Source organism: Penicillium waksmanii, assembly GCF_028829765.1.
Source record: "Penicillium waksmanii strain IBT 27052 chromosome Unknown utg000002l:1.0-3326099.0:1.0-3328782.0, whole genome shotgun sequence".
Taxonomy (NCBI): Eukaryota; Fungi; Ascomycota; class Eurotiomycetes; order Eurotiales; family Aspergillaceae; genus Penicillium; species Penicillium waksmanii.
Window position 1 is genome coordinate 2,877,866 of NW_026643249.1, and position 20,540 is coordinate 2,898,405.

The 20,540-nt window shown below is 44.6% G+C and overlaps 6 protein-coding genes across 6 annotated transcripts; 3 read left to right on the forward strand and 3 right to left on the reverse strand.

Moving 5' to 3' along the window:
* Positions 1 to 693: 693 nt before the first annotated feature.
* Positions 694 to 2,491, reverse strand: N7481_002761 (sulfite oxidase; the record flags this gene model as incomplete). Its single annotated transcript, XM_057261980.1, has 2 exons — positions 694 to 2,170; positions 2,241 to 2,491. 2 exons carry the CDS (start codon positions 2,489 to 2,491, stop codon positions 694 to 696), a joined length of 1,728 nt encoding a protein of 575 aa, XP_057126912.1.
* A 2,780-nt stretch (positions 2,492 to 5,271) lies between these two features.
* Positions 5,272 to 6,135, forward strand: N7481_002762 (uncharacterized protein; the record flags this gene model as incomplete). The annotated part of the gene is made up of 1 exon (XM_057261981.1): positions 5,272 to 6,135. The coding sequence occupies one exon, from the start codon at positions 5,272 to 5,274 to the stop codon at positions 6,133 to 6,135; it is 864 nt and encodes a 287-aa protein (XP_057126913.1).
* Positions 6,136 to 7,239: 1,104 nt separating this feature from the next.
* Positions 7,240 to 8,700, forward strand: N7481_002763 (uncharacterized protein; the record flags this gene model as incomplete). The annotated part of the gene is made up of 1 exon (XM_057261982.1): positions 7,240 to 8,700. One exon carries the CDS (start codon positions 7,240 to 7,242, stop codon positions 8,698 to 8,700), a length of 1,461 nt encoding a protein of 486 aa, XP_057126914.1.
* Positions 8,701 to 10,167: 1,467 nt separating this feature from the next.
* N7481_002764 (catalase) lies at positions 10,168 to 12,230 on the reverse strand (the record flags this gene model as incomplete). Its single annotated transcript, XM_057261983.1, has 10 exons — positions 10,168 to 10,241; positions 10,292 to 10,720; positions 10,790 to 10,874; positions 10,934 to 11,221; positions 11,272 to 11,395; positions 11,444 to 11,451; positions 11,505 to 11,597; positions 11,648 to 11,951; positions 11,998 to 12,127; positions 12,197 to 12,230. The coding sequence occupies 10 exons, from the start codon at positions 12,228 to 12,230 to the stop codon at positions 10,168 to 10,170; spliced, it is 1,569 nt and encodes a 522-aa protein (XP_057126915.1).
* A 2,405-nt stretch (positions 12,231 to 14,635) lies between these two features.
* Positions 14,636 to 14,924, forward strand: N7481_002765 (uncharacterized protein; the record flags this gene model as incomplete). Its single annotated transcript, XM_057261984.1, has 2 exons — positions 14,636 to 14,651; positions 14,704 to 14,924. 2 exons carry the CDS (start codon positions 14,636 to 14,638, stop codon positions 14,922 to 14,924), a joined length of 237 nt encoding a protein of 78 aa, XP_057126916.1.
* A 1,498-nt stretch (positions 14,925 to 16,422) lies between these two features.
* Positions 16,423 to 18,249, reverse strand: N7481_002766 (uncharacterized protein; the record flags this gene model as incomplete). Its single annotated transcript, XM_057261985.1, has 4 exons — positions 16,423 to 16,742; positions 16,797 to 17,548; positions 17,601 to 18,029; positions 18,089 to 18,249. 4 exons carry the CDS (start codon positions 18,247 to 18,249, stop codon positions 16,423 to 16,425), a joined length of 1,662 nt encoding a protein of 553 aa, XP_057126917.1.
* Positions 18,250 to 20,540: the final 2,291 nt, after the last annotated feature.

A 20,540-nucleotide genomic window follows, 5' to 3' on the forward strand; every position in this document is an offset into this window, starting at 1 on the left:
AAAATCTATCGTATGCAGTTAGGCTTAATGCTAACAATAGCAAAGTGCAAATAGTGTCACTATTTCTATTATCGATCGATCCCAGTCGTTAGTGAGGATGTCAGGGTCTTAAAGTTGTAAGCAGCGTCTAGACGATGGTTTACGTATTTTAGATTCAAGAAAGGTCCAAACTATACCGAAGAGCCTATATATCGAAACCCCAATTCCCGCCAGAAACATTCCAAATTGTTCAGTGAAGACATGATCGAAGAGAACTTGAGTACTTCTTCCTCACTAGACTCACATAGAGCTCCACTTGGACGTATAATAGCAACAATCCCAGGTGTTTGCCTCCGAGCCTTTTCTAGCACAGTTTTCACGAGTACACTGGCTTGTTCAAAAAGTTCATATAGTTTCTCAACTTGCAAGGATTCGATTTAAATTGCTGCTATCTATCCCCGAGGATGGCCATTTAACCTATTGGTAGATACTAAAACTTTTTGGCCCGAAAAAGGGCCTCGAATGATTAAAAATCTCTCAATAACCCCATTCGCAATTGATTGCCCGACTTGATGTGCCCCAAACAAGCTCTGGCGGAAGACGCGTGTGTTTGGCTAAGGATAGATTTTCTTCGTGAACAAAAATTTTCTGTGTATTTTAAGTTGAAGAAGTTTTGTTGCAAGACTTGTCGAATTCGAAAAGAGAACGTCAATATCATTCGTCGACATCGCGAGGGTGGGAGTCCTGGTACTTTGCAATTTCCCGGTCGGTAATGCCCGGAACAGAGTCGTATCTGGTCAGAGGAGCGAGTGGAATGTCATGCTCTTCAAATTGCGCCAACTTTTGTTGTGTGAGCTTGTGGGTTTTGTTCACGCTGTAGACCTTGATGCGGTGTGCTGAGGACGTGACATGTAGACCCCAGTTCCAGGCTGCTCGCACATTAAGTGGTTGGGTATTCAAAGAATTGTCCCAACATCTGCACACAATCTCAATCCAACCTTCTACATCGCAAGGAAGATCGATTTCCCATGATCTCCAAGCCCATTTTCCCTTCTTCGATAGATTCTCTTCTGGAACAGCGTACCAACTGAAACCTCCATCGGCTGATAACTCCACACGTTCAGGCCACCGGCCACCACCAGAATAAGCCCAGCCCTTGCAACAGATCTTACCACTATGCATAATCACTTGATTCTGCCATGGAGACATGATAGCAGAGCTTACAGGCATCTCTTGGATCTGGATTCCATCCATAGGGCGTTGGTTATACTTACCCATCTGCTGGTTGAAGTACAGATACTCTCTGCTTTGAACAGGTGCCAGGGATGGACTCTTAATGGCCTTAATTCGATACAGCCATTTCACACTGCGAGCTCCAATATATCCCATCACGATCACTCGTAATGGGAATCCGTGAATCTTAGGAAGTGGCTCACCATTCATCTCCCAGGCAAGAATAACTTCATTGCTCTTGACCTTGGACCATGGGACACTGACAACGTAGTTACCGACATTAAGGTCTTTCACATAGGTGTCAACGCCATAGAATTCAAGGTGCTTGGCGTTGCTGACCAGCCCTCCACAATCTTTGATCAGCTTTTTGAGACTTATGCCTTTGTATCTCGCAGTGCCTATGGCACCTTCGGCCCACGGTGCCTGGGGAACTTCGTCGCCTTGACCAGCGTACAGAGAGATCTGCTCAATCCGACGAGTTCCTGAGCATTGCATAGTAATTGTCTTCTCCATCTGTGGAAAAACCGACTCGTTCATCAAATCCTTCATAGTATATGTTTTGGGGGACTTGACAAGACCATCGAGTTGTAACTCAAATTTTTTCTCGTCGATAAGCGGGATACCACCGTGATTACGCACAAAGTGAAGCGAGTTTGGAGTAATAGCCTTAGCTGTAACCAATCGTTTGGGTGGCTCTCCGTTGTACGGGAATTGCAGCAGGTGCAGCATTTCAGGGTGTTTCTCTTTCAGAACCGTCTTCCAGGAATCATCGGGGACTTTAGTTAACTCCCCCCCCCCTAGTGCGGCATGCCATGACTTGAAGTCATCGCCGGGTAACACAGGGTTGGTAGGAGGTATAGGTCCCCATTGAAAGTCTGGACAAGGGGCAAAAGTTTGCGATGTTAAAACATCATGTGCTTTGGCTTTCTTTTCGGGGTACGCCTCCCACTCAACGTATCTAAATAGTCCCGTGATTGATCAGTCGAGGTAAATCTAGCCATACATTGTCATCTCATGGAAGACTGTACCCTGTCCAGCCCGGCTTTTCACGGGCAAAAAGTTTACTTCGGTCACCAATAGCGCGGATGGCCTTTTCATTTTTTGTGACCGGTTGTTCCGGGGGCGGAGCAACGAAGGAGACTGATTTTCCGCTTTGATCAAGGATTGGAAGTTTGTAAGCAGCAAGACCTTGCTCAACTTTCCACTCATCAGGGCGGTTATTGATCGGTTTTGTATACTTGGTTCGAGTCTCCATATTGGAACGATGTGGGGTGGACATATGGAATCAGAAAATGGGGAATGCTTGAAACAAATAATTTCCAGACAAGTGATCTGTACCAAGTTATATACCTGGCTGACTACAGGACCTACAGACCGACATTTCAGCCCTTGCTTGTAGTGTACACCTGGGTAGAGTCTAAATCATTTCTCGTATTTGTCATACATGGATCTCATTCAATCCTTGTCTTGGGTGTTCAAAATCAGAGTTTGTGTACAGCGTCATATGGCTGATAATGTGTTTGTTTCATGCCACAGAAGCGAGAAGATAACTTAAAATAGGTTATAATACTTTTTCTATGGGGCTGGGAATGTTACAGAACCATGTTGCTAATTTACACAAAAAATACGAGACAGATCCATTATTGAATGAAATTACTGGTGGAAAAACAATTAATTACTCTCTTCTTTAAATGCCGACTCGATCCGGGCTAGCAGCATAGAAGATATCATAAAAGGCTTGAGGACCCCAATCGAGAGATTGACATCATGACTTCTGAAGCGTACCCTGTAACATTCCGTCGGACACAACGCGCCCCCAATCCTGTTAATGACGAGTATAATAATACCCCTTCTTGCGACTTGTTTTAGATGGTACTAGTAGTCATTTCATGATAGGGAATTGTCTGGAATGCGGTTCACAACCACCTGGCATCTCTTTTATTGGTTACAAAATGATGGCTCAGGAGACTGGAGATAACTTCAAGATATCCCAAATAGGAAGAAGTCAATTGGATAGTAGTAGTTAAATTTTTAGTCAATAAAGGAAATGCTGAATCGTCGCAACACTATCAAGTTGCGAGGCGTTCGGTTGTCTCGGAAGAGACAAATATTCATGATTTACGGTCGGCAGTCGAGTAAATAACTATCTCTCTCTACCAATGAATCTCTGATCTATATAGAATACAATAGGCGGTCTAGATTCTGTTAATTTTTTCAATCGTTAAATTACCTTTGTAATTGGCGTACACACCATGTGGTGGGGCATCTAATCGAACATTCATCCGAATAGTTATAGGGCATGGGTCTGCCCATGTAAGACACCCCCGCTCACCTCTTAAATTCAACAGTCACCGATATATAATTTTTCATGGAGAATCTCGACATTAACCACAATCTCGTCATAAAAGCAGAACACCTTGTAGATATTGTTGGGCGAAATAATCACATGAGTAGGTGGGTAAAGATGTCAGATTAGTGTAGTGCGAATTGACACATTCCCTAAGCAAGTACTAGTAGACTGTGGTGAATGTTGTTCGCGCTGTCAGAACCCCTCAAACCAGAATGATGTACAGGAAGTAGTCAACTGATGAGCAAAGGATGGTGGTACCCATGCATACCCCTTACCGAATCATCTGCATCTGTCATCGGGCACGACCGCTTAATCCCTAACTGATTTTTGGCAGTCATGGCTCAGAAAAGCACCCAGTCCCTTCTGCCCAGTTCCGACTTGGCACTTTGCAACACCTTTCGTGGTTCGACCCTAAACATTGTAGCCACTGAATGATAGTAAAGCCGAGGTCAGAATAGGAGTTAGTCAAGACACCCAATTGCATTTCCCACATTACGAAAGTCTGGATTAGCAACGTCTCCGGTTGTTTTTTGCCCTGCAAGGATCTCGTATTCCCAAGTCTCCGAGTCCCCGCTTTCATGAAAAGCTGGTTTCCTCGATTTTCGGATGAACTATTATTGTATTCAATTTTTACCGTAGAATGGCCAGCCAGACATGACTTGATGAAAAATGGCAATCGGCGGAACTATGTGAACTTTATCGCCCCCCGCGCCCCCGCCCCCCCCGCCCCCCGTGCTTAGTGCGAGATACATCAAATATACCTCAATACTGGCTCGTTTTAGATTTTCATGGTACCCAATCGATCGACTTGGATTTATCTGTGAACTATAACTGAAACCTCTTGCTCTCTCCAGAGAGGGTTTCTTCTGTTGGAATATCCGATGGAGTCATCATCCAAGAACAATAAAATCAGTGTAATGCATCACGCTACAGTTTTGAGCTGCTGTCGGACAGCCGAAGGATGCAAAAGCCGACCGATCAGTCACCGATACTTTAGCACCGGTTCTGATAGGCGGTGTGTTGTGGCCAATATCCTGTAAACCACTTCGGTAATATATTCAACCTTCTCGTCTTTCATAGAAATGCGACGTCACCTCGAGGTCCGATGAAAGACATTTGTGTATTATGCGTTGGCGCTGTGCTCAGACCTCGCCCGAGGCCACCTGAAATGATTGCCGCTTCGCCTAGTAAGTTCTCTTTTCCAGAACATGATAGTGTGTATCATGGCCCAGCAAAAATTCAAAAAGTGGACAGCGTGTCTCCGTCTCTTCTCCTCGAATCTTCCCATCCAACACACTTTCCGAGTTGTGAAGGGAGGGCGACGATGCTTACAGACATCAAGTGGGGCACCTCCCGTGCGTCTCGGTTCGTATTGAAAATCGAGCAGTCACGTAATCTGACCAAATTCTCTTGATAGACATCTCGGCCTCTGCGATCCTTTGATAGATTGACGACCAAGCCGTTCTCAGACTTTCTCACAGACCGATTTTATCGCCAGCATGACTATCTCCGGATCAGCGTCACATAGCGGTGCAATTTACGATGTTTGTACTGTATGCCCGAGGAAGGCATCGAGCTGTCACCACCGGCCCAACTGTTGACCACGCCAAAAATACTATACCTATCATCACTTTTTGTCTCCCAGGGCGTCAAAAAGATTCGTCTAACTGGGGGGGGAGCCAACCGTCCGGAAGGATATCGTACCGTTGATGCAAGGAATTGGCCAGCTACGGCAAAACGGGCTTCGTGAGCTTTGTTTGACCACAAATGGCGTCTCACTACACCGGAAGCTAGACGATATGGTACAAGCAGGCCTGACGGGTGTGAATTTAAGCTTGGATACCCTGGATCCCTTTCAGTTCCAGATCATGACCCGTCGGAGTGGGTTTGAGGCTGTGATGAAGAGTATCGATCGCATACTGGAACTAAACCGACTTGGTGCCGGCATTAAGCTCAAGATAAATTGCGTTGTAATGCGTGGATTGAACGACCGTGAGATTATCCCATTTGTCAAAATGAGTCGTGAAATGCCTATTGAGATCCGATTTATTGAATATATGCCATTTTATGGGAACAAGTGGAACCGAAAGAAGATGTTCTTATACCAAGAGATGCTTGCGGTTATTAGACGTGAATATCTGGGATTAATGAAGATTGCTGATCATGAAAATGATACAAGCAAAACACATAAGGTCCCAGAATTTGAAGGTCACATTGGCTTTATTACGAGTATGACGCACAATTTCTGCGGCACTTGCAATCGACTCCGCATCACCAGTGACGGCAACTTAAAAGTCTGTCTTTTCGGCAACTCAGAGGTATCACTACGGGATATCATACGCAAGGAAAATCACGGGCTGCCCATCGACAACGAGACCTTGAAAAGCCTTGGCTTTCTAGAAAGTATGGACAACCCGTCTCGCCATGATGGCAATGGGGAACCAGTCCATGAAAGGAAACGCGAGATTTTAAAGATCATTGGTATGGCCGTGAAGCGCAAAAAGGCGAAACATGCCGGCATGGATGAGCTGAAGAATATGAAGAATCGCCCCATGATTCTTATTGGTGGGTAGATATGGAAATTCGTGTTATGAGGGAAATCATTTACGTCCTCCGTATTTTTCATGAATCTGTATGGAAGATACCGATTTCAATTCGCGAGAGCATGTGTTCTAAACTTGATCAGCCCCCGTTTCGAACGCATTGTGTGGTAGTGTTCTGCTATACCTGTGCTGATTGTAGTGTCCCGTGCTTGTAGGGCTATTCTAGCAGAGCTACCTATCCTGTCTTCGATCAGACGGTGCCAGTTTAATGAGAAAAGATGACCTATCGAGGCCAGAGATGCATCATTTCTTATTTCCAAACTTTGCACTTCCAAATCTTGGGCTATATGCCAGCTCATCACCCTTCCTGCATCATGAATCACCAATTTAACCAAATTGTTGTAGGTGTCCGTACCAAGCATTCAAGCTGGAAATTTGTGCCAATCTAGGTAGGACTATTGAGCGAATCATGTCTACTGTTAGAAGAATTACGCCCCGACCGCAAGGGATCCAAGTCAAGAGGAGCAGATAATGGCGGCACTGGCGGGATAAACCCAATCACATCTCGAAAAATCCGGCTCACACTTGTCAAATACACTTGAATACTACCCTCCCTGCAGCTAAGACCAGTGATTAAACTTCGGTAGGCCCGAGCGAAAGCGGGATGGATTCCTCCGATCCCTGCATATTATTGGTCTGTGTATATTTCATCTTGTGTCGAGCGAGTGACTAGATCCAGGGAACTTCCATACCTAGATTGTCGATAGATTGAGGAAGCACATGGATCTAGCTCGCTTCGGAAAGCCCTCTATGTTTTCACCCACCCTACAAACTCTACCTCTGAACTGGACGGTGATACCATGTCTTTAAGAACTATTTCTAAGCAAAACGTGATAGTATAGCCTCCTCGAATTGAAACCGACTTCGTCGGCCAGAACCTTGAAATCAAAGCGAAATTCTCCGCCGCTATCCGACTAGTTAGTGGCGAAACTTACCTTTCGCTGCATCAAGCGGTGGGTGTTAGCATTCCCCGCACGAGGCCGGCGATTCATAAAGTCGGGACCCCCTCAGTAATAGCATGAAGCGTAATATACGCCTTTTACCAGTAGACAGCGAAGGCGAGTGCTGTTAAACATGTCTCCGTTCACCACACTCACTGTTGCGGTATCCCTGCTCCTTGCAGACCTGACCAACGCAGAACGGGTTCTGGGGGCATATATCTTCCAGCGTCATGGAGATCGCACCGCAAAATCCTGGCCACCGACCAAGTTGACCAGTCTAGGGTACAGCCAGGAGTATATGACGGGGGAATTTTTCCATGACCGCTATATCTCGGCCAATTCTTCCTATAAGATTGATGGGATCAGTACCGACATCGTAAACTTGGCCCAGATCACTGCGAGTGCGCCGCAAGATGATGTGATCGACAACTCCGGAGTGGGATTCCTCCAAGGGCTTTACCCTCCCGTCGGTTCGATTGCCACGGAGACTCTGCGCAATGGATCAATCGTCGAGGTTCCGCTGAATGGATATCAGCTAATCCCGATGTCAGATGTACAATCTGGCAGCGGGAGTGAGGACAACACGTGGCTGCAAAGCACCTCTTCCTGTGGCAAGGCCATAGTCAGCAGTAATAACTACTTCTACTCGAACTCCTATGAGAGCCTGTTTTCAGACACTCGCAGGCTCTACCAGTCACTTGAGCCGTTGGTGAATGAGACATTCAGTGCCAGCGAGCTGAGCTACAAGAATGCATACACTGTATGGGATTTACTCTACGTGGCTCTCATACACAACTCTACCGCAAGTTTCCCTTCATCGACCATCATCAACGACACAGTCATGCGAGAGCTGCTTGTTCTCGCGAACGAGCACGAGTTCAATCTGGCGTACAATAGCTCTGACACCATCCGTGCTATTGCGGGTATGACTCTGGCAGGCGAAGTTCTGACAGCCCTTAACGAAACAATCACATCTGGCGGCAAATCCAAGCTAAACGTCCAGTTTGGTGCGTACGCCTCTTTCCTGTCATATTTTGGTCTGGTTGAGCTCTCAGCCACCACAGTCAATTTCACTGGCATTCCTAACTATGCTTCATCCATGGCGTGGGAGCTTGTGACAGATGACGAGGGAACTGAGATACCCGTCACTTCAGACATCAGAGTGCGTTTCCTGTTCCACAATGGAACTAGCATCGAGGGTTCGACACAGCTGCAGGCTTATCCGCTTTTTGGCCAATCGACGGTCGAGCTCCCGTGGGCGCAATTCGTGGAGGAGACGAAGAGAACTGCCATTCTATCACAGAAGGAATGGTGTCAAGCATGTGGAAATAGCACTGGGATTTGCGCATCGAGCTCTGGTGCCGGTGATAATTCGTCGCCTAATTCCTCTGCTGGTTCTTGCTCGGGCAGAGGAATGAGTCTGGGAGTGGCAGGTGTTATCGGGGCAATGGTAACTTTAGGTGTTCTTGTCGGGGTACTCATCTTAAGCATGATTGTCTTCGGGCTACGATTCGTACCCAAAAGTGCGGTCTCTGGTATGCGTCGAGGATCGGATGCTTCCATAATTCCTGCGATGAAGACGACTGTGGCGTAGAAATTTCCAATGGAGAGAAATTATCAAGAATATGATGATGGCTACTTTCAGAGATTTCTTTTTCTCAGCGTCGTTTTTATTATTAGTTGCATTGTTAGCTTCGAAGTTACAGCTCTCTGTAGGAACATAGCTACTTTGACACGAAGAATTATCATCTGTATCTGGCAATCACTCGAAACGAGCCTTTCGCCAATGAGCTTACATAAAAAGTGTGGTACTTGGGAGAAGTGTAAATATAAATCATTAGAATATCCGAGCTGTTGGGAGTTAATGATACGACTTGTCATTGGGAAACGTCAAACTTCAGTTGCTCGGATCACTTGAGTGCCTAATACGGCGACACCAGCCTCGACTTCTTATCCCCCACAATTTGACGATTTGGTCTCTTTCTATCAATTAAGCTCGAACATTCACATGGCAAAGTAGAGGACCCATGTTAGCAGTATAGCCCCTTGAGCCTCAGACGTTCAACGCTAAGGCCCGGAGAGCCGCTACCGAAGACCGCCTAGCTTAGTATTACAAGCCCACAGCACAGCGCCAGTTAATAGATAGTTTTTACACACTCTAATACTATTTTATAACCCTCTTAACTATATGATCTATTAATTCCTTTTTTTTTTCAACAACCAATGCACCATATGCACATATAGATCAAACGCGCCAGTATTAAGTCTGAAACGCTTATGAAGTGTCTTCTACCAATACCGAAATATGGAAATCACTGGACCAATTTTCCCAGCATCATTGAGGGGGTATATGGCCTGAATAGGCTGAAAAATACTTTCATTTCTCAAATACGGCCGGAATCATTAAAGACTAGCTCTCATCAATCTCCTTGTATCTATTAGATCTACTATGCAACATGTGATGATGCGGCTATGTATAAAGGAGATTGAATTTGACTTTATTGTCGGTGGTGCCACTGCACTTCCTCGCGTTACATTACTCTGACAGAGAGTCATGCCTGATAATTTGGGTGGGGCAACATACTGGTTAGAAGACCATCTTTTATTAGTTGCTTAGCATATTTGTAACGAACTGGTGTTGTTACCATTCGTGGATGCCTCATTCCTACGGCACCACTCTAGGCATCCACGCCTACACCTGTGTATCTAGCCTTCCATCTTAGCTTCCTTCTTTTTCTCCTCAAGCTATTACTTTCGTCGAACGCTACTATTTCCTTTGCTTGCTACGCTACACCGTATCCTGATCTCTGTAATATCTGAGCTCCTCACAATATTCACATTTTTCGCGTGGTAAAATGGTGCAATTTTAGGAGGTTTGCCGTGCGAGTATTTGATATACTAGATTATAAAACCAGGAACGTGGGCCCGTGGATAACGTGGTGTTAGGATTTATTGGGACAAGTTTGCATCGAATTAATGAAACCAATTTTCCAATTTTCGTGTCAAAAGTGAAAATATCTTAAAAAATAAGAAATAAATAATGAAGTTTATGAGGACCTCCTCATTTTTTGATTAAGGCCTCAGTCGCACGCTTGATTTTAGTCCCGAGGTCCAGGCTGACTCGACCAAACAGATCTATAATAGGGTCAGTTTCTATTACGCCGCTACTTTAAGTGAGAACAAACCGTATACTCCATCTCGCAACTTGGGTGATTTGACATCTTTAACACTCTGAGCAATGTTTTCGATAGTTCGGTCCTGATGTCCAGGTTCACGGCCGATGACTTCCCACAATGCAGCAGGCTGAACAAAATCATCTTCCTTCATGTGACTGGTGTAGGTGGTGACCTCACCAACCCACTTCTCGTGCTCGGTATGTAAGCTCAGCGAATTTGGGCTTACTCCCTTAACTTCGGGATAGAATCTTGTTGGCTGAAGAGAAGAATTCACATAATTTGGATCACCTCCATAGTTTCCATCGAACCTCATTTTACCATCTCTCTCAAACGGGCAATAAACAGGTGCCTTGGCTGCGTTGGTTGGAAGTTGCTGGTAGTTGACACCAAGACGGTAACGAGCCGCATCTGGATATGCAAACAGTCGTGCTTGAAGGACTATAAGGGATAGAAGTGAGATTTAAATCTTCCTTTTCCAAACCTCAGGGGGCTTCTGAGGGTACTAACCTGGATCAGCAGAAGCAGCAAACCCAGGCACCATATTAGATGGGGAGAATGCTGCTTGTTCAATATCGGCGAAATAATTACCAGGCTGTAAAAAAGTCAACAATCAACATATCGATATATTACAAGGGGGAATTGGTAACGTACGTTCCGGTTTAGGGTAAGTTTGCCAATATTTCTCAACGGGAAGTCTTCATGTGGCCAAACTTTGGTCATATCGAAGATATTCCAACGATAGTTTTCGGCCTCTGAGGGATCCATAACCTGTACAAAGACATCCCAAACAGGGTAATTCTTTCTCTCAATAGCTTCAAACATGTCTCGAATCATGTAATCTGGGTCCTCACCAGCAATTTTGGTAGCTTCTTGTCGACTGAAGTTCTTGACTCCTTGTCGGGTTTTTATGTGAATTTTAATATATTTGAAAGAACCATCCTAGTTCCATAGTCTTAGCTAGTGTGAGAGTCATATGCTGGAAGTCGAACCTTTTGAGTAAACTTGTATGTGTGACCACTGTAGGAGTTCAGAAAGCGGATAGATTGGGGAGTTCCACGGTCACTGAAAAGAACCAAGAGCTGGTGGATTCCTTCAGGATTGCCCACATGGAAGCTATACTATGTAAGCGATGAAGAGGTAAAGAAAGCTACCTGGACCTACTCCCAAAACTAAGACCATGTCAGTCTTGTTATATAACTTGAGCTGGATCACTTAAACTTACCATATTCGCATCGGGAAGGTGGGTCTGTGGGTGTCTCTTGTGAGAGCGATTCATGGAAGGGAATTTAATAGGGTCACGAATAAAGAAAACAGGCTGAATCTGGTATAAGTAGGGAATTTATCGATGGATTTTAGTAATCTCACGGTGTTATTGAAAACCCAATCAAGGTTGCCTTCATCGGTATAAAGTTTCATGCCCCATCCATGAACATCTCGAGAAGTATCAGCCGACCCTGCTTCGGGACCAACAGTAGAGACACGAAGTAAAACAGGGGTTTTTTTGCCAACTTCACTGAGAAAGCTGGCAAATGTCAGGTCAGAGCAATCGGCAGTGGCTTCGAATTCTCCGTATGCGCTTTGAATGGGGATGTTTATTAGGACTTGATCTGCGAAGAAACCTCTTTGAGCCTTACCCAACAGCTTTGGCATGAACAACTCTTCCAATCCCCTACAGTGTCAGCTAATACACAAAATTTCTTATATTGGCGATTTACCGCTCCGGAATCCTCTCCCGCGAGAAATGCGCCAATGTTTCGATGAGCTGCGTATCTTGGAGGAGTCCGAGACCCCCTCCATCTCTGTTTCGCATAAGCACAGCAGTGCTACTGCTTGCAAAGGGGCATCCTTTTTGTCTGGGTAAGCTAGGAAAACGAAGGCAATTCAGGCTATTCTTTTATTATTTGCTTCACTCACCTTCAGCAAGGGTATAATATTTGTCTGCGGACATGATAAGATGTGAGATGATAAAGCTTCTGCAATTGAAGATTCATAGAACTTGAACATTAAACGTGGGCTCTTGTTTAAAATTTATAGGCGTCATTACCATACAGCTAGTTAGTATTTCCTCCCCAATATCAGCTGGTGGTGAGTTAGCTGAGTGGTTACCATAATCACTCCATGTGTTAGATGTATTACGTCATTTACCGTTCGCATAACAGAAGGCCATCCAGAGCGGATAATTGGAAATGAAATTCGATCCATTGGTCTTTTCTGAAAACCCGCCGGAAATTAGTTCCGTTTACATCCCCAAATCCAGGTCTTGAATCCGAATGTTAGCTCAATGTTCCATGGCCATGATGAGAATTTCCCCACATACCCGATAAATCCAAGCAAAGCCCAAGATGGATAGGCGTTCTTCGGATATTACCTGGCATCTATACCGTGGATTAGGATCCATGATTCTAGTGAAAAGCTGCTTATTCCACTTCAGCACCACGCTCGTTATGAGTTGTTAGCTTTTTCTTTTATGTTGCAAGCCTGCATTATCAGCGAATCAAATTGACCGGGATCAACAGAAGTCCAGAGAATAAAATTTACATATGGTATGTATAAACTAATATCATTGAACAAATACTATTTCCAAACTGAGATTCTATTTCTTATTCAACCTCAAATCTTTCAGCTTGTAGAGTCGGTTGTGTGGAAAGGCTCTTTTCAGGAATAAATGGTTTTTTTCTTGAATTAAATCTCTCTGCCACACGAGGTAAGATTGCGTCGTAATACTTAGTTTCCTTCAACCAGTTTTCGCACATTTCAGCTTCTACATTTGAGATTTCGTCATTTCTGTTCAGTGCATTCCCAAAAAGACAAGCTTCTCTTTTCTCTGACGACTATGTCTTTGATATTTGCAACAAATTGCTTGGGCCTCCATTTCGTAGAATTGAAATTTCGAAAGTATCTTAAATGTGACTGGTCAAAATGTTTTATACATAAATATGAAAAATTAATCTTGAGAGTAAACCGGTAATACTGGCTGTGAAAGTTCGCTCGGTTCAAGGGTTACTTTTGCGGCGGTATAGTACCGTGGATAGAATTAAGCTTTTTTATCAAAAAGCCAATTGAATTTTCATTCTAGATGTCAAAGATGTCTCGACGTCATGGTATCGATATCCGCCCATATCCACCCAGGCCTCAAGATATAAGGAGGTGCGTACACCAACGAGAATAAAGCAAATACTTCCAGACATCAACCTGTGATCCAGTCTTTTAGTCACGAAACTCTTCATTTCTGATAATAGAAAAGAAAGGAAAGACTGTAGACTGTCAACCTTTTGCTATGTCTGAAAGTCCGTCCGTGTAATCCAATTCTGAAATACATACGGAATTAACGATGACCCAGACTTCCATGAGAATCCGAATCGAGAAAAATCTAAGATCAAAAGGTTTTTATGTCACTTTTCTTGAAGTTCTCCTTCTCATTCTCCTAAACACAGTGACTCACATAGTAGTCCGGCCGAACCTAAGACATATGAAGACTACTTAAAAAAAGATGACGAAAATTTGGAAGAGTACTACAAAGAGGACGAAGAGAAAAACACGAAGGAGAATAAGAAAAGTAAAGATGAACCAAGCAACCTTGGAGAACTAATCGACAACCAAATATGACTACTGCCGCCCGGGCCGCAATGACAACAGGCAACCTTTCTGCTCGACAAGCGGCTTTATATCATTTGCGTACTCGATTAGATGCAGTTTTTAAATCTTCCAATGGGAATCAAGAGCCATCCAGGTGAATGCAGTTCATACTCCAATTCGAACTTCAATTTCATCATCGTATCAGCAAGACCAAGTATCCCACAAAGGCCAATTACTTGACTTCAGTTGAAATCCATCTGTCCTTCTAAATAACCCTTGCTGGTAGTAGAGATTAGGTACCTTGTACAAAATACTACGTTGTAATTTCCAAGTATTCATAATTTTCTGTGCAACATGTGCTTGAAGCGTGTACATGCTAATGGCACCTAATATGAAAAGATGACAGAGCACAGATATTCTAGTTTATTATGAAAATCTCAATGAGAGTCATGGTATGCAGATCAATTGGTCTACCATTGGGAGGGGTGGAATTTTCTATGTACTCATGAATGGTCAAATCAAAGTTCACCCAACTCAATTCAAGCCGGCGGAACCATGAACTTTGTACCAAAGGAGATGATGTAATTGTAAGATATTTCTGATTCGGCTCCTCCTACTCGTGATGTAATGATACTAAGGCTTGACATCATACTTTTAATGCTCAGTTTTATCCACTTAAAAATATATATACTTCGATTAAGCGAACATGCGTTTTAATGATAATAATTTGGATTCTCTTTGGCAACTTGAAGTGAACATTGAAAACATTGAAGCAACATGTCCCAGTCTCAGCGTAAGTTGCAATTTCCTTAAAACTCTTGGTTTCCTTCACTGAATAAGTGCAGAAAATCAATCCAACCAACCACACCATGAAGGCATGATGGAAAGAATTTTTGAACATCACGGTCAACATCACCAACACGGTGATGAGAAGAAGCAGGAATTGCCGACAGAGCCAAAACAGAATACGGCGCCCAAGGAAAGTGAGAAAGAAAAATATTTGAACTGGTATCACAAGGAAGAAGAAGAGGAGGAGGAAGGAGATACGTATGGTGGTCTGATGTAGGATCTTCAGGATATCGAATATTTCTTGGCAGTTTTTTATATCGCAATACCAGAATGGCTCTCTGTGCCATGTGCTTCGCTTGAATTTTAATCTTTCAGCATCGCTAATACTGCTTTTTTACAATTGATGTAACTGCAACTACATACACGGGTCCTATTCATTCTCCCAGTCCTAATTTTAATTGGCAGTGACGTCGGGTGACTTGAATTAAGAGATGGAGGGCATCCATACTTGAACATATATCTTTTTTTTCACCAGCTTTTGAGTGTAGATGAGTTGAAAATGAACACATATTTTCAGTCTCTACCTACACTCTACACTATATTGAGATACTACAGATAGGACCAGATGTAGAGTAAATTTACTAGTTTTACTAAGTTTCACAGGAGAGTTTAAGAAAGCATCTTTGCGTGCAAGTGATGAAATCAATTTCAATACATTCTATAATACATGATGAAAGATGAGAATGCTCGCTGGCAGTCTGCGTTGGCAGACGGGTCGATCGCAAGAGGACAAAACCACCACACTCGCAGAGTGCAGGAGAGTAGTAGACAAGGCGGTGCCCTACTGAGGAAAACAGCGTTTCAGAACATTCGAGCCCTTGCTCGAATGCTAGAAATCCGAAATAACGAAAATAACATTGGTGACCCGAAAGGTCGATGGTGTGTGTAAGTTAACTATCGTCGAGGGCTTATATACTTGAAGGCCAGGCCGAAGGCCTACAACGTCACCTGATATCACCAGAGCGATTCCCCCACTACAATACGTGATTTCGATCGTGCTAATCTCTCACCTCTTCCCTATGAGATTGAAGGTGCTGCAAATGGCATTTTGTCACGAAGTAGTTCCGACCGACATGTGAGAAAAACTGTACTTGTTTCGCTAAAGTGCTTTAGAGCCAGACCCAGTACTGGAACGATAGTCAGATGAGTTACTTCTTTCAACACAATGGCCTATCGAATCTTGACAGGCGCGACACTGCAAATTCTACATCTAAAGCGAGCTTTATTTGTCCGTGATTTCACCTGTAACACTAGGACACATTGGCCTACAAGGCAGAAGACCTATACTGTATCTACTAATAAGAGAATGCAAACGATGTAAATTCGTGGCGGCCATGGATTGAGTCTAGAAGTGAGATGCCAAAGCAGTTTTACATCCTGATTTTAAAAAAGGACAAGGAGAAAAAGAAAATTCAATTTACCTGGATTCACAAGAGTGACACACCCTAATGTCATTATCCAATGATCATTTATAAAATAATATTATGATAGTGACCCCAGTTCAAAGACTTTGTTAAGATTTGCTGAACCTAAGTAGGGGCTATGCGACAAAATCTTCTCATTCTCTCCAACCCTGTCGAAGATTTCATCGGTACCCACCCCCCCTACAAGGCCCAAATATATCAGGAAACAATGAATCTAGATCTGCGCTGGAAATCCACCCGCCCGATCGTGTCGGTCGAGCTGAGGTTGTAATCGGGTGGGCATAAAACACCTTACTCGCCAACCTCTCGGTCGGTATTCCACTGCGCCCACCGCATAACCCGCCAGCTAATAGACTTCTCGCGAATCTGTTTGCCCCAAATGAAGAGTGGGACCCAGAGCATGAGGACAGCGCCACAGATCGCGGCCATTTCGCCGTAGGCCACATTGTAACCATCCTCGTCAACCCATGGGTTCGTGTAGAATCCTAGCAAAAACCCGAAGGCAGACTTGAAAGCAAGCTGGGTGACAACAACCTCGCCGGCGACAGGACGGTAACTATCAATAGTGTACACTAGGGATACGTTTGTGGCCTGGGTGATGGTGAAGTTGACTGTAGAGCATGAGAAAGGATTCAACGTAGGATACCATAGGGAGAAAGACTTACTCAAGCCAATGCCAATAGTAGGAACAATCCAGTGCATCTTCCAGTGGATACCGCAGCCGTACAGAGCCAGGGCAAGAGGTCCGGTAATAGTACCGATCATGATAGCAGGAAGACGCATCTCCGGCTCTCGAATACCACCGTTACGGCGAGTAAAGTAGTCAGCGACCCAGTCAGAGAAATGGCCTCCAAGGAAAACGCCAATCAATGCTCCAATGATAGCGGAAAAGAAGCAGAGTCCAGATTGCCAAGCTTCAAAGCCATAAGCCGTATTGAATGCTGGTGAAACATTAGAAGTGACAGCCACGATAAAACCAATAGTCACCGACATAACCAGCGTCGCCCAAAGAACTGGTGGAAGGATCAAGAGTCCAATCAGACGAATCGCCATTTTCCAAATCGGCTCATCGGTATAGGTGCCGTGGTACAACTTGAGACCTTGTTTCAACCAGCCGCGGTTTTGAGCAGGCTCATTAGGGATAATAACTTCGAGGTTTTCGGAATGACCGGCCTCTTCACCTTTTGTAACGCGACAGACACGTTCACTAGAGGCAGTCAATGTAGTAACATCATCTCCAGACGCTGGTTTTCTGATAAACGCCGTCTCTGGGAATGTCACGTATACGATAAGGGTAACACCGCCGATGAGAGCAATAGCGACGTAGTAGATATAGCGCCATGGGTGGTACTTAACGATGAAGCCGTCGATAATAGCTCCAGCAGCGACACCAAGGTTAAGAGAGGCGTTATACAACCTAGGAACTAATTAGCCATGATCCTGTAGTCTTCAGCAGAAAGGAGACTTACGCGGTAATAGATCCACGCTCATGGAGGAAGTAGACGTCCGTAATGGTAACAGGGGCAAGGCACTCTCCTGCCCCAGCGGCAAATCCCATGAAAATTCTTGCCACTAAGAAATTTGCGTAGCCCTTGCCGACAGCACACCAGATGGCAGTGACTGTATACAAGGTAAAGGCAACCACATAAACGGGGCGACGACCATACTTATTGGTCAGGGGCATCCAGAGTAGATTACCCAAACCCTGGAATAGTGCGGTGGAGCTGAAAAAATAAGCAGTCTTTGCGATAGGGCTAGCCATGCCAGTCTCCATCCAATCGGGGAAGAAGTCCTGTGCAGTCTGGAGAATGGCCAGCGTGGGACCTGCCGCAAGAAAATTGCACAGAATCATAGCAAAGCACACAGCGACTGCCGTGTACATCTTGAACCACCTCGGCCTAGGAAGAAGTCAGAGAGAAATGATTCGGGGGAGATAGCGCCGAACTATGCGAATTACCAATTGAGAGGGTCCTTAGGGTCTGAAGACGGCGCCGGGACTAGGATAATCTCGTTGGTCTCAGCATGCCGCAGACGAAGATGGCCCAGCGTCTTCGCATTGCTGCTGTTAGTCTTCTCCAGCCCTGTAAGGCTGTCAGGGTGATTTTGAGTAATACTCATCTTATCGGGTTGTCTTAAAGGTGGTATAAACTTAGAGAGGTATTAGAAGAAATATGCATCGTATCGACTTACTATATGGTCACAGGCGTAGGTACCGGAGTAAGGAGTTGCTTGCGAGACTCTCCCACGGGGACCCCACACAGTCTGGGGGAAGAGGTCCACATCCCGGTTATAGGATAAATGTGGACTTTGAACCTAATGCGCAATCTAATATACTTTTGACCGCCTTTACCTATAAGCTTTAGGATATATTACATACTGTTCTTATCTAATACTTTTCTGGGCGACGCAGCTTGGCACGCACATTATTAGCTTTAACCGTAGAACACGTAACCTATAAACTTAAAAGTAGGTGGCGGATTGCTCCCGAAATTAGGCATTGTGACTCATATTTATCTGTTGAGTAGAAGAGATAACTAAGCCATGTTTTTGATTCTTACCCATCGTTATAGGGTGAAAACCTATATTTATGGATACTGTGAACATTATGGGCACCTAGTTTTATGATATTATTGTATTCTGTGTAAAAGTCTCGTTGCTCCTTTTTTGCCTATAATATTAGGTGATAATTTATCAGCATTAACTAGTTAGATGTGCTGCTGTTGATAACGAGAAAAGATTTACCGGAAAGGCTTGAAATTAATTTCAGGCATATTCCTTTAAAATAACCTATCTTAGCTGTGACTCTTAAGTCTTAAAATAATACTTTATACCATAATTCTTTTTTAGAGGAAACAGAACAATAGGATCAGGTTTACTATCTCTGTAGTTGTTAGTACTCTACTCCGTATATGGTTTACGGTAGGAACCACTGGCTTTAGCTAGTTCGACTCGCTTGTAGGTCCATAGTGCTACCCTGTTATTACCTCCGCATTAATATCTTGTCTCCGCCCCGATGCACCTTTATGGCTGTATTGATTGTCTAAGTGTGCCTGGTTGCGTTATCATGGACAATATGCAATGACTATACCGACACTCCGGGTAAGAAGCCAGGTATCTGTTAAACTCAGTCATTGAGTATCAATCAACCCTTAAAGATGCTGTAACAATAGCAAATCCGAGCCAGATCTTTAACGTGTATCTGGTGTAATAGAATAGTCTACCGGAGCGCTCTTGAAATTTTAGAAGCACCTCACCGAGAACCTTTGTATGTACTAAGCAGATCTTTTCTGCCATTGTAGAGCCTTCTAAATAGCTCTTTCGAAATCAGCAGCAGAGGTGGACAGCTATAGCCATGCTTGGGAATGTCATCGTCTTTCTATAGGTTTAATACGTTCAGAAGCTCACAATTTATTTTCAGCGCGTCAACTGCTCCTTTTCATCGGCAAAATTAATCAGGTACAGTATCTCTGTCAGGGTGTGTGCAAGACCATAAGCTATCTGCATAAGAATAAATTTGGATGGAGTTAGCTTAGGGGGGATATACTCCCCTGATGAGTACGCTTCACCGTATGTAGAGAGCCCACAGATTAGCGACCTTCGCACTTTGTCTCCTTTCTGTAGCCGCTGATTGCGCAGGTATTTGCTGTCTGGGATAGTAGGCTCATGTGACCCGTAGAATCAATCGGTTGCACCAACTTTAATAGGGTGTGGACCCGAACGTCTGCCGGGGTGGACTGAGCAACGACCCGAGGAGCCGGAGAACCGAAGTGGGGCCCAACATGGGGAAATGGGACGAGAAGCTTGCGAATGCGCGAATTTGAGTAATCTCCTGACGATCTACCCAGCTTGGCGTCAAGCCTGATAATGTGCTAGTTCTCCACAATGTGAGTTGCACGCGTTACCTAGAATACAGAAAAGAGTATAAAGGCGTGGACTTCCTGGGGTTTCTTTCCCTCATCAGCAATCATCTCCTCACTCTGTCCGTTCCAGCACACATCCTCAAGTCTCTCGACTCAGTTGATTTACCAACACAAAGATGCGCTTTCCAGCCCCTTCCGATTTCTTCAACCTCTCAGTGGGCCTCGCAATGGCCATGTTTGCCGTGGGCGGGGCAACTTTGCCGCATGATGCTGAGCTTGCTGCTCGGGCTGCCACGAGCTCCTGCTCTCGAGCCTGTATGACCGCTATAATCACCGAAGTTTTAGACTCCATGGTGGCCCATGACCCGTCAACTCTGCCATTGGCCACCGTCTACAAGGCCACTGAAAACTCGCACCCAGCTGCGCTGAGTATGATGACCTCGTGGCGCACTATCGTCAACATTGCCCCCCCCTAGCCTGCTGGCTATAGACGTCGCTCAGGGTACTGGGTACTTCGCCCTCGATGTCAGCGAGGGCAATAACGATGTG